This window comes from Gopherus flavomarginatus, chromosome 5 (assembly GCF_025201925.1).
Source record: "Gopherus flavomarginatus isolate rGopFla2 chromosome 5, rGopFla2.mat.asm, whole genome shotgun sequence".
NCBI lineage: Eukaryota > Metazoa > Chordata > Testudines > Testudinidae > Gopherus > Gopherus flavomarginatus.
The window spans coordinates 6,248,895-6,265,577 of record NC_066621.1 but is presented as its reverse complement, the minus strand read 5'-3'; the positions used below and the strand labels follow the sequence as shown (position 1 = coordinate 6,265,577).

Below are 16,683 nucleotides of genomic sequence, written 5' to 3'. Positions count from 1 at the left end.
GCTGAGTCTTGGTGTATTTTGTACCCCTGCCCCCCCCAAATGCAAAGCCTGGTGCTAGGACAACAGAGTCAGCTGCCTCCCACTGGCCAGAGCAGGGAGGCCCAGCCTTCCCAGGTGGTGTGGAGACAGCAAGGGCACTTCAGCCCTGGGTCTTGTGCCAGCCTCCACTGTGTTGGCAGAGGGCCCTGATCCCTTGCTGCAGCAGGGGTGGCGGATTGTGGGGGGAGACTGGCAGAGCTTGAATGCCCATGGGGGCTGTGCTGGAGGGAGCCCGGCACAGAGTGGTGGGTGCCCAAGGCAGCGAGCTGGGCAGAGGGCTGCCCGTCACCAGGGCTGGCAGGGCATGCCAATATTCCTCCTGCCTAAAGGGGCCTCACCCATTAAAATGGCTGCGAGGGCAGGTGCCCTTGTGGCAAAGCGAGTTCACAGCTCTTTGTGAGCAGAGGCCCAGAGACATCAAAGATCTCAGCCCAGCTGGGGCCGTACCCCACTGCAACCTGCCCCTCTGCAATGCCCTGGGAACAGCCCAGCTGGGGGCCATGCCCCACAGCAACCCACCCCTCTGCAATGTTCTGGGAGCAACCTAGCTGGGGGCCATGCCCCATAGTAACCTGCCCCTCTGCAATGCCCAGGGAAAAGCCCGTCCAGGGGCTGTGCCCCACAGCAACCAACCCCTCTGCAATGCTCCGGGAGCAACCCAGCTGGGGCCATGACCCATGGTAACCTGCCCCTCTGCAATGCCCAGGGAAAAGCCCAGCTGGGGGCTGTGCCCCATGGCAACATGCCCCTCTGCAATGCCTCATGGCAACCAGTCCCTCTGCCATGCCCTGGAGCAGTCCCAGCTGTGCGGGGGGAGGCATCCCCGACAGCAAACCCAGCCCCTCTGCAAAGCATCAGGCCAGGTGGGGCACTGTGCCTCAATTCAGGAAGCCCCCTGACAAGTAGCTGGGGGTGGGGAGCTCAGCCTCTGTGAGGGGAAGTGTGTCTGCCTTCTCCTCCCCCGCACTGGAAGAGACCAGGAAGTTACCCCCTCCCATAGGCTTTCATTCCTCTGCCAGCCTCCTATCTGGTAGGGCACTCCCCACATCGACAGCTGAGGACCTGCTTTCCAGGAGCATCAAGAGGAGCTGCTTCCCCATGCCACAAGCCCTCACGGGGGTATCAGTGAGCGGCTCTGCCACCTGTGGGGCCCATCTGGCCTGCTCTGGGATGGCTGGAACTGCCCGTCAGAATGAGCCTATTGCTGGGCCCCCTTCGCCCGCCCCAGGCCAGGGATTTGTTCCTTGCTGCGGGTCAAGGCAGAATTACAGCCCCAGCCCCACTGGGTGTGCAGAGCCTCAGAGACACGCCCCGAGTGGGACTGATGCTGCCCGAGGCCGCCGAGAGCCTGAGCCCATTGCTGGGAGGGAGCCGCCCCGGGCGTGACCGACACAGCGATGCCACCTCAGGCTACAAAGAGCCTCAGGGGCAGATTCCCTGCCCAATTCAGGGGCCTGGGTGGCTCCTGGCCCCAGCTAAGGCAGCTCAACTTGTGTCCCTGCTGCCATGACCCCATGGTGCTTTGCAGGGGATAGGTCTGCCGTAGCCACACCCCTCCCACCTGCCCTGCCTCCATCCGCAGCCAAGCTAGCTCCGTGCCTAGGGTGGGAATCACTGATGGCATCTTGTGCTGGGAGCGGTGGTATGGTCTAGCGGCTAGCGTGCTGGGCTAGGACTCAGAAGACCTGGGTTCTACCCCCAGTTCTGCTGCAAAGTGACAGCCCTGCTCGGCCCCTCAGTTTCCCCACTCTTTGCCTTCAGCGTGAGCCCTAGGGGGAAGACAGCATCTTCCGCTGTGTATGTGCAGCACCTAGCGCAACAGGGCCTCAGGGCACAATCATTGGCCTGCTAAACCCATGGTTGTGAGCTCAATCCTTGAGGGAGCCATTTAGGGATCTGGGGCAAAAACCTGTCTGAGGATTGGCCCTGCTTTGAGCATGGGGTTGGACTAGATGACCTCCTGAGGTCCCTTCCAACCCTGATATTCTAGGATTCCTCCTGGAGAAACTAGCCCACCCGATCTCCCGCAGTCCTCAGAGCCTCCTTGGTCACTCTTCTGACCCCTCTCCAGGCAATCTCTGGTGCTGCTGCTGGGTGACCTTTGACAAGTCACTTTCCTGCTTGTCGCCTCAGCTGTAATGGAGGGGGTGTGTGTGTGTGTGATGCTTCTGGAGACTCCTCCGTACAGTGCCTGGAGATGGCTGGTGGAAACGCCCCAGCAAGGCGCTCCGTATTAAAGCCAAGCAAAAGCACCCAGCTAGTCACTCGTGTGCAGGGTGGGATCCTCCCATGGGGCAGCACAGAAACGTCCAGCCTTGACCGCCCCTCAGGGTGCGGGGCCAGTGGAGACTCTGCACTGCTGTGCCTTCACTTCCTCTGCAGTGGTGGGGTTGGCTCTCACCAGGGTGGCAGGGAGCCAGCTGAGCTTAATGCTGTGGATCTGTGCGGCTTCCTTCTGTGACTTCACTTCACTGCCTGCCTCCCCTCCCTCCCCCTCCCCCCCCCCGGTGGAACAGGTGCAGGCACCTCACTCAGCACAGCCCCTTTCCCTCTGCCAGGGGGCACAGAAAACAGCCCAGCGAGCCCCACGCAGTCCTGTCATGAACAACTGCACCAACAAACCCACCCAGGAATTTCATTCCATCTAGCCCAGAACCTGCCCTAGGAGTAAACCTCTGGGGCTTCGTGTGAAGCAATCAGGATCCTGCAGCAGGGGCCAGGGCCCCTCACTGGTCTCCCAGCAGCATGGCAAACAGATGTGTCCATAGCACCCCGTGTTGGCAAGGCGGTAGTCAGCAAACACTGCAATCGACAGGCCCCGCTCTTTGCCCCACGGTGAGCGGGACAAGAGGCAGCAGAAGGGCTGACTCACCACAGGGCCCCACCAGAGCCCGGAGGGGGGGAAGCGGGTTATAAAGGAATGCAGGCCTCTGCGGGGATGAGTCAGTTCCTGGAGAAATCCCCACTCCCCCGGGGCTGGGCTGGCTGCAGGTGGCACTGAGAGGCTGCAGCAGCGCCAGGCATGATCAGGGCCCCACCGTGCTAGACATGGGACAGACGCCTCTGAAGACACCACCAGTGCCCCAAAGCTCTCCCAGTTTATTACCCACCCATGCACAAGCACAACTTGCCTGCGGTGCTCTTCTCCAAAGGGGACCACCACACTGCAGCCGGTCACCCCCAGGAGAGCCAGCAGCACTGGACGCCCCTCAGCGAAGGCTGGCCAGGAGATCCGGAGCCACCTTTCCCTTCCATTCAGAGGGAGACTACAGGCCCTAGGCAAGAAACCTTGCTTGTTAGCCAAGCAGCCTGGCCACAGCTGCTGGCAAGTCTCCTGCTACGGCTCTAACCTTGGCCCAGTTTGCGTGGTCCTGGGCCACGGCGTGGGGGAGGATTCCAAGCGACCGCAGGGACAGCTGAGCGGAGAGCAGGTGTACCAGCCTCTGGACTCCTATGGGGGGCACGCAGGGGCGTGCCTCGTGGGGCTCTGCTACTGTCAGCCGGGTCTAATTTCATTAGAAACTATAGATCCATGCAGTGCCCCTGCCTGTCGGCTGTAAAATTACCTCCCAGGGGTGGGATCCCAGGCCGGGCACCATGGACATGACAGCAGCTGTTACCTTGGTTTGTGCCAAGGACCATCCCACTCCCTCCCCTTCGGCATGCTCCCCAGCACAGTACCAGTCCTCCAAGCAGCCTGGCTTACACCCCCCTCCCCGCTCATTCCTCCAGGCCAGGGTCCTGAGCGTCTCTGATGCCGAGTCTGGGGAGGAGTGGGGTGCCGGATCGTGGGGTGACTCACGTTCACAACACAGGGCACGTGTTTAATGACTGTAACCCGCCATCGCTCTGTCAACAGTCTAGCGAGGCTGGATGCAAACCCACCCCGAGGCGGCGGCTGAAGCTTCAGAACAAGGGGGCCGTCTGGCGAGGGTCGTCGGGCAGGATGCTGACGGAGTCCTCGGCCCTGCCACACAACAGGCACAGCATGGTGTACTCCTGCAACAAGACAGAGGGCGCTCACGCGGGGGCAAAGGGGGGCCCGCTTCCAGATGCAGGGCTGGGAATCCTTTGTCCCGGGCATGTGTGTGAGATGGAGAACGCACCTACACCCTGCCGAGATTCAGGCCTGGAGGGAGGAGCTAAAAGGGAGATCTCCAGCTCTCACTGGGTGCAGGTCAGGGCCTCCCTGAGGAAGTGGGGCTGGGCCTGAAGCTGGGAGCCCAGGCAAGTGTTAATAAGAAAAGGGACCCTGAGTAGGATGGGGGTCCAGCCCCGGCCAACCCTCCTTTCTGAGTTCCTTGTATTTGTTTTGCAACTTGGATACCCCTGCAGGGGCAGAGCTTTGCTGTGATTTAGCCAGAGGGCCAAGCCACCACGGCACCAGACCAGACTGGAGATGGCTGCTGACCAGTGAAGACCTGGAGGGAAACTGAGGCCAGATGAGCAGTGCCACAGTGGGCCACAAGGGAGCGCAGATGCCAACCCTGCCACATGGCGACAAGCGTTCAGTCCCTTCCAATGCGGCACAGCAGGGTGCCCAACCAAGAGTCATGCTGGCAAGGGACTCTCGCAGGCTGGCCTGAGAGATCAAGGAAAGTCCTTCGCCCAGACTGGCCTGCAATGGACTAGCAGAGCATGGCTGTGGCAGTAGGAAACCTGCCTCCCCACTATCACTCAGCTTTGCTGTGCACCAGAGCCAGAGACGGACTGGGCACCTGGCCCTGAGTGAGGGCTTCGAAAGGCCTCACCGGCGACCAGACCTACAGGGCCCTTGGGTTTCTCTGCAGGGCGAGGGCTGGATTGCTCCCTCTCCCACAGTCATTGGGGTAGTCGCTCTTGTTTCAAACATCCCAAGAGCTGGGGCACCCACGGCTCCCCCAGGGAGACTAGTCCAGAGCTTGGGGCCAGCCCAGCAGGCTGTCTCCATCCTCCCTTCATCAGCACTGTCCACTCACTCTACAGCCACACCGACCAGCCCTTCCCCGCAATGCCAGGCAGGCAGAGCAGCACATTCGCTGGGCATCGCTGCCTCGGTACTAGCAGCTCCGAGCAAGATCAGGGCTCCACTGGCCCAGCGAGGGGAATGGATTAACCCAATCAGGGCATGCAGAGCGCCCGCCAGCCGGCGCACAGCTACTGACCAGGGCTTTGGGGACGGAAGCAAGCAGGAAAAGGGACTTGCCCTTGGACGTTTCAAGGCCAGAAGGGACTGTTCTGTCTCCTATATAAGCCAGGCCAGAGAGCCTCCCCCAGCGACTCCTGCGTCCAGAACAGAACTCCGGTCTGAGCCAGAGCAGAGCTTTAGAGAGACAATCCAGCCTGGATTTACAAACGCCATGTGACGGAGGACCTGCCCCGTCTTGGGGTCAGTGGTTCTGATGGTTAACGACCCTCCCTGTTAAATACCGGCACCTTATCTCTAGTCTGAACGTGCCTCCCTTCAGCTCCTAGCCCCGGATCACGCTCAGCCAGTCTCTGGTAGATCACAGAGCCCCCTGCTAGCAGAAATCTCCTCCCTGGAAGCGTGATCAAGTCACCTCTCAGCTAAACTGAACAGATTGGGTTCCTTTAAGTCTCTCGCTAGAAGGCAGGTTTTACAGAGCTTGAAGACTCCTCTTAGCTCTCTTCTGAGCCCTGTCCCCTTTGTAACATCCTCTGTGCAGCACTGGGCACAGTCTCTCCAATGCCAAAGAGGTCACATCACCTCCTTACTTGTGTTGGATATTCCCAGCTCGCACGCCGAAGGATCCTGCACACCACCTCGGCTGCGGCACTATGCTGGGACTCAGCCACCTGGTTTGCACTGGGAGTGCGAAGGCTTTCCAGGATGCAGGTCCCCATCCCATAGGTGCGACCTGCACTCCTTGTTCCTAGTCGTCTGATCTTGCCTTTGGCTGCGTTAAAACACACGCTGCTCAGGCAAGGCCCCTTGCCAAGACCTGGTGTGGGAGCCAGGGTTTGCGCCCAGGTCTCGCCTCCCAAATCATTAAATATGGACCAGGACATTTGATGAGATGCTTCCTTAATGGAGGTGTCAGGATTAAAAGCTTAAGGAATGTAACTAGCTCGGTTTTCCTTTTCCCTAACCCCACTCCTCCTAGTTATACCTCCTGGAACATGACACAGGGGATCTGACTGATTACCCCCCCAGCGTGCATGGTAACTTTTCAACGCCCTCCTTTGCTTCACAACAGCAGCGCCCCTGAAGTCCACGGCTGCATCTCCCCAACCGGTGCTCACACTTTCAGCAGGAGCTGCCGACGGCTAGTCTTACTCTCCGCAGCAGCTCGCCAAGGGACCGACAGGCAGTCCCATCCCGCCCCAGGCAATGCAGGTACAGTCAGACTTGCTCCCACCCACAGACACTGGGACTGCCCAACGCTGGCCAGGGCCAGTATCAGACGACAGCCCCTGAGATGGACCGGCAGCCCAGCCCCTCGGAAAGCAGAGCAGGGATCAGCTTTATAGAGGCCTCCAAGTAGTGAGGGCCTGGCAGTGCAAGGGCTGTGGCTAGCAGCAGCTTCCAGGGGCCGGCCACTGGAAACACGCCCCTCCGAGCCCGCTCGCTTCCTCTGGTGGTTACAAAGAGCAAACGACATCCAGAATGGGAGCACACTCCAGCGACTCCAGGTTTGGAACAGAAAAGTGCTCAACTTCGGCTTGTGGAGGCCTCGGTTTAGGAACCTCAGACCCCGAGCAGCTCCATCAGCCTGAATGGGCTGTTAAAAAGGACTGGCTAAGGCTCACCCCCATCAATGAAGAATCCAAGACACCAATGGGAAAGCCAACCACTAGGACACAGACACCTAGCAACCTGCACCCCAGAGGGGGATGGATTTCCCCACCGCTCAGCAGGGAGGCTGAGCAAACCCCCCAGCAGGAGAACAAAGAGCTGGGAAGATGGGGTGAGGAGTTGGCTGTGGGAAGGAGTCGGGGGTCTCACCTGGGAACTGACCAAGGAGGTCAGACTGAGCAGAGCCTGAACAGAGGTGTTCACCACAGCTTGGCTGGGCTCTGGGCTGAGCAGGACGGACTTGGGCCGTGCCCGTGCTTTAACCTTCACTTCTCTGTGCTCACCTATGGCCCTCCTGTGCTGGGTAACAGCTGACTGCCAAACCCAGCTCTTTTGATAACACCGAGTGTCACCACAGATACTGCTGAGATGCACGGTCCCTGAAGAGGGGTCAAGCCTGGCTCAGTTGGACGTGCTGGGCAGAGCTCATGGTGTGAAGCAGGAGGGCTGGAGCTGCAAAGGTGCAGTCAAAGGAGGTGGTGAAGCCAGCTGACCCGCGCTGCAGGAAGAGCGAGACGCCTGTGGGGTCTAGCATGCTGAAGGGCTGGTTCCAAAGCTGGGGGCGTAGCCATAGGTGCCAACTTTTCCTGGGGCCTGTGGGTGCTGGCCCCCAGCCCTGCCCTGACTCTACCCCTGCCCCACCCCCATTACAACCCCTTCCCCAAAGTCCCTGCCCCAACTCCGCCCTCTCTCTCTCCCTATTGGACTCCTTCCCCAAATCCTGGCCCCGGCTCCTCCCCGCGCTTGCTGTCACAAAACAACTGTTTCACAGCGGCAAGCACCGGGAGCTAGGAGGAGAAGCGGGGCTGTGGTGTGCTCAGGGGAGGAGGTGGAGCAGAGGTCAGCTGGGGTGGGAGGTGGGGAGCAGGGAGCTGCACTCACTGATTTTCCCCTTGGGTGCTCCAGCCCCAGAGAAACCATGGAGTCGGCGCCTATGGCCGTAGCACTGATCTTAGGGCTCCATGACAGCATGCAAGACAACATACCTGGTAATCGTCCACCACGCTGAATGTGTATTCGTGCCTGGCTATCATGTGATGACAGTTCTTACACACATCTGGAAGGAAAACCAGAGATTCACAAGGATCGCCTGCTTGGAGGGAAACCTCACTTACCACAACTTGGGGCGGGTAAAATCTAATTTCTTCTGACTGAAAATTGCACCGATCTGAGATCAAGGACCTGCTACCCTGCGTCAGTGACAAAAAGCCCTTCTGGTCCAAGAGGGCAGCGATCGTCTTAGAGGCACGGCCAAATATCTCTGGCTCCTCTAGGGCTAGATCCACCCCAGTTTTCCAATACATCCTGTGAATTCACCAAAGCAATTCCAAAATTTGTATTTCGCAGCCCCACAAATGCCTGGAGAATTTGTCTTACTACATAACATTTCACCTTTGCTGTAAGGGCCTGGGCCATTTTTGGCTAGGAGCAGGGCACATCGTTCAAAAGCAGTTAACTTTTCTAACCACTGGAGCCTGGCCATTGAACAGAAAAGGAGATCGTTCACTCCCTGATATTCCCCAAATCCGCACGCTCCTTGGGTCCCATAATCACTGGGGAAAGGCACTGTATAAACTCGGGGCTAATGGAAACACGCCACCTTTAACCATTCCCACTCATCCTCTGTGTCAACCTACAACGCACGTTCATTTCAACTATTCACGCTCAAGTGCAACTATGGCTCTGACCCTGCAACTGGCTGGAGCGCCACCAAAGTCATTAACTTGGCCGTTTAAATCCCACAGAAATCGTTTCTAGTTTGAGACTATTTGTAGGCCTCTATCAAATGAGTTGAGGGACATAAGCTAAAGCCACCTTGCAAAACCCACCCGCACCTCAGTCTCAGCCGGGAGGCCAAGGCGCTGAATGGGTTAGGGCAAATGATTCTTTTAGCCCTGCAGAGGTTCCCTGGTGGTCGGGCTTCAGGGAGAAGTCTGGACTGTCACTGGATTTTAGAATCCAGGGGGGACAATCTAGGGCCTTCCACGAGCACCAATACAGATGGAAATTGTCCATTCGCTGGAAAGAGTGTAAATGTAACATACACTAACAAAGGCCAAGCTGAGAACTCTTTCCTGCATTTTAAAAGAGACAGTGATACTGATAATCAAACACAACTCCATTCTCTCCACATCCCTTCAGCCCTCTTTCCTCACATTCTGCCTGGCTTACAAAAAAATCGTCACACAGGTGGCAAGCAGGAGGTTTACTCTGGTGATTAGCGAGAGCTAAGCTATCAACTGCTGGAGAATTTAGGCTCTAAAAAAGAAACATTAACCTGGCATGGTTGCAGAATGCGAACAGATACAGAGCTGCTTCCCTGCATTTGCAGGCAGTTAGCTCCGGTTCCTCTGCTGCTGTGAGCAGCAGTAGATTGACATTCACAAGACTCTGGTCAGTTTCACGACAGCTGTTTTCAACCCTATGAGGATCAGTGAAGCTGTCCAGAATCCCATCAATTTCACGCAGGGTTTCTTGGGAGCAGTGAGCAGCAGCAGAGGCAGACGTTGGAGCTAATCACAGGTGAGGATGACACACAAACAGGCAGGGGAGAGATTCTGGAGACCAGCCCTGTCTCAGCAGCAGCAGCGCAGCGGAGAGGTTGCAGGGGGAGGGAGGAGCGTACAGTAGCAGAGACTCCTCCAGCCCTGGAGTAGGGAGAGGAGCTCCAGCCTCAGGCCCAGATTCTGAGAACAGTTAAGCACACGTTTACCTGGCTGTAGCCACACCACACAGTTTTTGTACTGCTGTAACTAGGTTGGCTAGGGGATGTGATTTTTTTCTTTTAACCAACATATTTCTACTGATACAACCCCTCACATAGACCGTTATATCAGAACAGATCCTTCCCTTTCCCGGAGAGACGCGCTATACTGGTATAAACACCTTTGTACTGGTATATCTGCACCCACGCTAGCTTACGGCCAGGTGGGACCATTAGATCATCTCACCTGACCTCCTGTTTAGCCCAGGACAGAAAATTTCATGCCGTTCTCTCTGCACTGAGCCCAGTAACTTGTGTTTGGCTAAAGCAGATCTTCCCAAAAGGCCTCCAGTCTGGATCTGAAGCCTTTGAGAAGGAGCAGTGACCCCTTCCCTTGGCTCCTCCGATGGCATGGTTAGAAATGTGGGCCTTATTGGCAATTTTGAATTTGTCCGGCTTTAACCCCCAGCGACTGGTATAGGAACCCCACTGGGACACTTTAAGCCGTACAATTTTTGTGGGTAGACAAGGCCTTAGACACTTTCCAGTCAGGGATTTATGTGAAAGCGAAGCTCATGAGGAAGGTCACAGGATAGCAGCAAAGTAGAAATGTCAGCAACCCTCTCCTTCCCCACAGCTGGGGACCTGGGTCACTGCCTTAGATCTCTTTAGGGAGCCCCAGCCATCCTTCCTACTACCCTCTGGCTATGAGATGTCTGGTAACTTTTTCAAGTCAAGTACTAAACTCTGTCCCTCTCCACAACAGGTATAATAATAATCAAACATGACGCTTCACCCCCTCTGCAGCTCAGGTTCCTAAAGCCTGTGGCTCTGCACACACTCAGGGCTTGTCTACATCAGAAAGTTGCAGCGCTGGTGAGGGAGTTACAGCGCTGCAACTTAGGAGGTGTACACATCTGCAGGGCACCACCAGCGCTGCAACTCCCTGTTTGCAGCGCTGGCCGTACTCCCGTTTTGTCTCGGGTGTAGAGGATCCAGCGCTGGTGATCCAGCGCTGGTAATCAAGTATAGACACTTACCAGCGCTTTTCTTGACCTCCGTGGAATAAGCAGGTATCCCAGCATACCTGAGGAAGCCTCTGGTAATCAAGCTGGTCTCCTTCCCCGACTTGCTCTCGCGTTCCCCGAACCCCGAGCAAGCAGGTCTCCGTCCCTGCGGTTTGCAGGGTGGTTCCGGGAACGCGAGAGCAAACCGGGGAAGGAGACCAGCTTCGCCGCGGTTTGCTCTCGCGTTCCGCGAACCACCCTGCAAACCGCAGGGAAGGAGACCTGTTTGCTCGGCGGTTCGGGGAACGCGAGAGCAAACCGGGGAAGGAGACCAGCTTCGCCGCGGTTTGCTCTCGCGTTCCCCGAACAAGCAGGTCTCCTTCCCTGCGGTTTGCACGGTGGTTCGCGGAACGCGAGAGCAAACCGCGGCGAAGCTGGTCTCCTTTCCCGGTTTGCTCTCGCGTTCCCCGAACCCGAGCAAGCAGGTCTCCTTCCCTGCGGTTTGCACGGTGGTTCGCGGAACGCGAGAGCAAACCGCGGCGAAGCTGGTCTCCTTTCCCGGTTTGCTCTCGCGTTCCCCGAACCCCGAGCAAGCAGGTCTCCTTCCCTGCGGTTTGCAGGGTGGTTCGCGGAACGCGAGAGCAAACCGCGGCGAAGCTGGTCTCCTTCCCCGGTTTGCTCTCGCGTTCCCCGAAACCCCTTGAAGCCGCCCAACAGCGCTGCAGTGTGGCCACATCTAACACCACTTGCAGCGCTGGTTGCTGTAAGTGTGGCCACTCTGCAGCGCTGGCCCTATACAGCTGTACTAATACAGCTGTAACAACCAGCGCTGCAAAATTTTAGATGTAGACATGGCCTCAGTGGAGGTGACAAACAAGGGGAACTCCTTACGGTCATAAGTGATGATTTCTTCTCCATCCTCCTCCTCCATTGCTCTGTTTGCGATCAGCACAAAGTCCCTCTTGTTGCACTCCACACACCCCACGTAGTTGAGCAGGAAGGATCCGTTCTCCAGGCAGGTGTTACCCTACAGTATTGAGAGGAAACCTATTCACCTTCGTTCCTATGCTATTGTCAAACACCCAACCTTGCCCCTTCAATTTGTCCCAACATTGTATTTAGTGGAAATTATTGACAGCACACGCAAGGGCTAGGACAGTGGTCCCCAAACTGTGGAGTGCGCCCCCCTGCTGCAGGAACTATGTGGGAGTTCAGGGAGGCAAATTGTTCACCAGCTGCTAACTGACACAGCAGTTTCCCTGAAGGCCCCTGAGCAGGAATCATAGAATATTAGGGTTGGAAGGGACCTCAGGAGGTATCTAGTCCAACCCCCTGCTCAAAGCAGGGCCAATCCCCAACTAAATCCCCAAATGGCCCCCTCAGGGATTGAACTCACAACTGTGGGTTTAGCAGGCCAATGCTCAAACCACTGACGAACAAAGGGAAGGGTGACAATAGTGCAGTCTTCGCTGGTACTCAGGAGGCAATGACCTGGGACTAGCCAGCTTGTGTAAAAGTTAATGGTTTACTTTTTCTTTATGTACCTAAAAAAAGTGGGGTTGGGGGTGGGGAGAGAGAGAGAGTGTTGCAGTGACCCCGGAAAGAGAGAGTGTTCAGATCCAAGAGCAGGAAACCAGCAACTGAGCAAGAAAGACACCGGTGACTTCAGAATGCCCATAACATGGAGCCATCCCACCAGAGTGTCTTGGAGCCACCCACGTTCCATGTCTAACAAATCACATCTACACAAACGTTCCTGGCAGGCAGGTGCTGCTGGCTGATTCAGCTTCCCTCCCCTGACTAGCTCAGGGATCTCGCTCTGATGGGAACTGCTTTGGCGTTTGTACCCAGTACTAGACTGGTACATTCAATGAGTCTGGAATAACAGAGGGGATTGGGGGGAGGTAAGAACACAGAGGTAAACAAGAACATCTGAAATGTCATCCCAGAGTCAGTGGGACATCTAGTCCAGTAACACATACTTCAGAGAAAAGTGCAAGGAAGCCAGCAGTAGCCAATTTGGGAATAACCTTCCTGAGTGGAGTTTCATGATAATCCAGTCAGTTAGTGACCGGCTTATGCCTTGAAACATGAGGGCTTATATCCCTCATTGGCAGGTCATGTCAAGATCTGTGCCTCAGTTTCCCCAACCGTAAAATTGGGGTAATGATACTGACCTGCTTTGAGATCTATGGCTGAAAAGCCCTATACCTGAATGGAGGTTGTTCGTAACTCTGAAATGTTCATAACCCTGAACAAAACATTATGATTGTTCTTTCAAAAGTTTACAGATAATCATTGTCTTAATACAGCTTTGAATATTTACTACGCAGCAGAAAAATACTGCTTTCTCTTTATATTTTTAGTAGTTTACATTTAAAGCAGTACTGTACTGTATTTGTGTTTTGTTTTGGGGTTTTTTTTTTGTCTCTGCTGCTGCCTGATTGCGTACTTCTGGTTCCAAATGAGGTGCATGGTTGACTGGTCAGTTCGTAACTCTGAGGTTCTACTATAATTGTGTATAAGCTCATTAGCCATGTGTCCAATTCTTTGAATTCCTCTACGCTCTTGGTCTCAGCAATACTTTGTGGCAATGAGTTCCACAGGTTTTTCTAAAGCATAATTATTTCCTTTTATAATTTCAAATCTATTGTATTTGAACTCCATTGAATGTTCTTTTGTTCTTGTGTTACTATAAGGAAGGCCCTGATTTGCCTTCTCTTATCGTTAATATTTTTGCATATCTCAGTTGTGTTCCCTCTTACTTAACTCCTCTCTAAACTGTCCCATCTTTTCAGTCTCCTCACAGAGAAGTCTTTCTATGCCCCCATTGTTTTTGTTACCATCTCAGTACGCTGTTCTTTTCAAGGTAACACTATCCCAGAGGCGGGGGCATGGCTGCTTTATGTAAGGGCATTGCATTGTCTGCAGTATTACTTCCTATCCCTTAGGCAGCTTCACATTGCCTTTACCCCCTGCTATGACATGGGCAGAAGTTTGTGTCAGGCCATGCAGGGAGATAGGGATCCTGACACCTGGCAGGTCCAGACAAGAGAAGGATTTTCAGAAGTGCCTGGTGTTGGCTTGGGTCTGCACTCATTAAAATCACAAGGAGTTTTACCAGTGACTTTGGTGGGAGCAGTTAGGCCTGAAAACCGCACCCTTAAAACCCAGCAGAGATCAGACTACTCCCCTGGGCTGCACACAGGGTGCATCCAGAGGTGCTGGAACTAGGGGTGTGGGGGGTGCTGCCACACCCCCTGGCTTGAAGTGGTTTCCATTACATACAGGGCTTACAATTTGGTTCAATGGCTCTCAGCATCCCCCGTATACAAATTGTTCCAGCAGCACCCCTGGGTGCATCTGGGTGCCAAAGGTACCCAGGGCAGCTTCTAGCCCACCCTGGCTGGGGCGGGGGGGGGGGGGGAGAGCGCACTTCACAGAGGGAGATGGAAGCGACGCACCCTAGGTATCAAGTCAAAAACAGAACCCAGGAGTCCTGGCTCCAGCCCCCGCTCTAACCCACCAGACCCCCCCCCCCCGAGAGCTGGGGAGTGAACCCAGGAGTCCCGGCTCCAGCCCCCTCCCCCGAGAGCTGGGGAGAGAACCCAGGAGTCCCGGCTCCAGCCCCCCCACCGAGAGCTGGGGAGAGAACCCAGGAGTCCCGGCTCCAGCCCCCTCCCCCCCAGAGCTGGGGAGAGAACCCAGGAGTCCCGGCTCCCCCCCGAGAGCTGGGGAGAGAACCCAGGAGTCCCGGCTCCAGCCCCCTCCCCCGAGAGCTGGGGAGAGAACCCAGGAGTCCCGGCTCCAGCCCCCCCACCGAGAGCTGGGGAGAGAACCCAGGAGTCCCGGCTCCAGCCCCCTCCCCCCCAGAGCTGGGGAGAGAACCCAGGAGTCCCGGCTCCCCCCCGAGAGCTGGGGAGAGAACCCAGGAGTCCCGGCTCCAGCCCCCTCCCCCGAGAGCTGGGGAGAGAACCCAGGAGTCCCGGCTCCAGGCCCCGCCCCTTACCCGGGACGGGTACTCGGTCTCCACGCAGCCCCCGCACATCACGCTGCCGCTGCCACCGCCTCTTCCGGCTTCCGGGAGCATCGCGTCTCGCGAGAGCTGCCAGCCCCGGCCCCGCGCGCCCGGGAGGATTTAGGGGCGGGGCCTGGGCGGAGCCGGGGCGTGTGGGCGTGGCCTGAGGGTGTGCGCGTGTCCTGAAGGGTCGGAACTGGGCTCTGGAGAGTCACTCAGGACCTAGGGTGGGGTCTGGAGAAGTGGGGGCGTGGCCTCTTGGGAGTGGGGCGTGGCCTGTAGGGTCAAGGGGGGGTCTGTTGGGAGTGGGTGTGGCCTGTGGGGCGTGACCTGCAGCATCAAGGTGGGGGGGTCTTTTGGAAATGGGGCGTGGCCTATTGGGAGTGGGGCGTGGCCTGTAGGGTCAAGGGGGGGTCTGTTGGGAGTGGGGCGTGGCCTATGGGCAGTGGGCTGTGGCCTGTGGGGCCAGGGTCGGGCAGTGGGGGAGGTGTTAGACAGTTGTGTGGGGCTGTCCCTAGGCTGAAGCAAGGCTTTCAGGTGTGTGGTCTCTGTGCGTGTTTAAGGACTGTGAAGACATACAGTATGTGTGCAGAGCTGCAGCAGGAGGGGCTCTGCCATGTCAGCGCCAGTGCCCATAACCCCTTCCCTGCCCCGATCCCTATGTTTGTTCTTTTAACAGCAGCCCCAGCCTCCTCTTCCAGTAGAAGTGTCAGCAGCAAAGGCATGGCCAGCCCCCTCCCCTAGAGTTACTGGACTGGGACAGACAGGGCTCAGCCCACCCAAGACTAATGGCCCAGCCTCTCAGCTAAAGGGCAGGAACCACTAGACTGGGGTGGGCAAAATCCAGCCTGTGGCCTGAATGCGGCCCGCTTAACATTTCTGTCTGGCCCACCATGACTAATATTTCTGTCTGGTCTCCTCTGCCCCATCGCGATCTCCGAGTCTGAGCTGCTAAAAGTCCCGTGGCACAGCAGGATGCTCAGGCAGGCTGCCTGCCTGCCATGGTCCCACCCCACTCCTGGAAGTGGATGGCTGCTCTTGTCACATCTCTGTGTGCCCCTGGCGGGGTGGGGAGGCAGCTCCCTGCACTGTGCCCACTCCCAGCACCATTGGCACAGCTCCCATTGGCCAGAAACCAGCCAATGGGAACTACGGGGGTGGTGCTTGTGGGCTTGGGCAGCATGTGGAGATCCACTAACCCTCAAGGGATGCGCGGAGACATGACAGCAGCAGCTGGTCGCAGCCACTTCTGGGAGCAGTGTGGGGCCATGGCGTGCAGGCAGCCTGCCTGAGCCCTGCTCTGCCACTGGCCTGGAGCCACCTGTGGTAATCACCTCCCGACCAGAGCCTGCACCTCGCACCCCCTTCTGCACCCCAACCCCCTGCCACAGCCTGGAGCCCCCTCCTGCACCAAACTCTCTTCCAGACCCCACACCCACTCCATTAATATAGTAGAAATGTGTGGCCAAAATTCATGGAGTGGCCCTCCTGTAAAAATGATTGCCCACCCCTACACTAGACCCAGGCCTCAAATTACGTTAATAATGAGGGAGCCAGAGGGGGACACTGAGCAGAGAACCCCTGGCAGTGCACAGTGCCCCTCAAAGTCATGGAAGGAGCCAGTGCACACAGCCCAGAGGAACTCGGTCCAGAGATCTGATCGAAATCTGCCCTGTAGTGCACTGTGATATACGCTACAAATCCCAATGGCTGGAAGAAAGCATTGTGCTCCTCTGTTCACACAATCCATGTAACTCTGCACAGAAATGGGGGGTTCGTGATCCCTTTGGCTGCAGATGCACCTCTCAGGTTGCAGAGTGGGCTGGGGCAACTACCATAATTAATCTCTGCACCAGTCCGTACAGCTGTCTCTTACGCCGTGAAGGGCGTGCACAGCAATGAGAGAATGCACAACTCATCAGATGGCACATTTACTTTGTCCTTCCGTATGTAGGCCTTGCGATTTTATCTGAGAAACACTGATAAGACACCCCAGATACCCAAAAAATGGAATTTGTATTTAGCCAATAAATGCGGACTACAGGGGTGCTCTGTGGTGTGTAGACCCTGCTGGTGAGCACTAAAGGTTCCCTAGTGCACTTTAACGTAGTGCTGTTTG

The 16,683-nt window shown here is 56.6% G+C and overlaps 1 protein-coding gene and 1 long non-coding RNA gene across 4 annotated transcripts; one reads left to right on the top strand and one right to left on the bottom strand.

The window, feature by feature from the left end:
* Positions 1-3,118: 3,118 nt before the first annotated feature.
* On the bottom strand, positions 3,119-14,697 carry CHURC1 (churchill domain containing 1). 3 transcript variants are annotated; one of them, XM_050957031.1, is made up of 5 exons: positions 14,556-14,691; positions 11,438-11,573; positions 7,822-7,892; positions 3,925-4,038; positions 3,119-3,314 (listed from the first exon to the last, which is right to left on the bottom strand). In XM_050957031.1, exons 1-4 carry the CDS (start codon positions 14,634-14,636, stop codon positions 3,946-3,948), a joined length of 381 nt encoding a protein of 126 aa, XP_050812988.1. In that variant the 5' UTR covers positions 14,637-14,691; the 3' UTR covers positions 3,119-3,314; positions 3,925-3,945. The 3 variants fall into 3 exon arrangements, with proteins under 3 accessions (XP_050812988.1, XP_050812987.1, XP_050812989.1); XM_050957030.1 differs by lacking the exon at positions 3,119-3,314 and having other exon boundaries at positions 3,843-4,038; positions 14,556-14,690; XM_050957032.1 differs by lacking the exons at positions 3,119-3,314; positions 3,925-4,038 and adding an exon at positions 4,047-5,936 and having other exon boundaries at positions 14,556-14,697.
* Positions 9,216-11,576, top strand: LOC127052933 (uncharacterized). Its single transcript, XR_007774906.1, has 2 exons — positions 9,216-10,389; positions 11,413-11,576. It is a non-coding gene; the product is annotated as an uncharacterized LOC127052933 (long non-coding RNA).
* Positions 14,698-16,683: the final 1,986 nt, after the last annotated feature.

Coding starts and splice junctions, on each gene's coding strand:
- CHURC1 (XM_050957031.1), bottom strand. CDS start 14,636: ATGCTCCCGGAAGCCGGAAGAGGCGGTGGCAGCGGCAGCGTGATGTGC. Junction 11,574..14,555: donor AGACCGAGTACCCGTCCCGG/GTAAGGGGCGGG, acceptor TCAATACTGTAG/GGTAACACCTGCCTGGAGAA. Junction 7,893..11,437: donor AGAAATCATCACTTATGACC/GTAAGGAGTTCC, acceptor TTTTCCTTCCAG/ATGTGTGTAAGAACTGTCAT.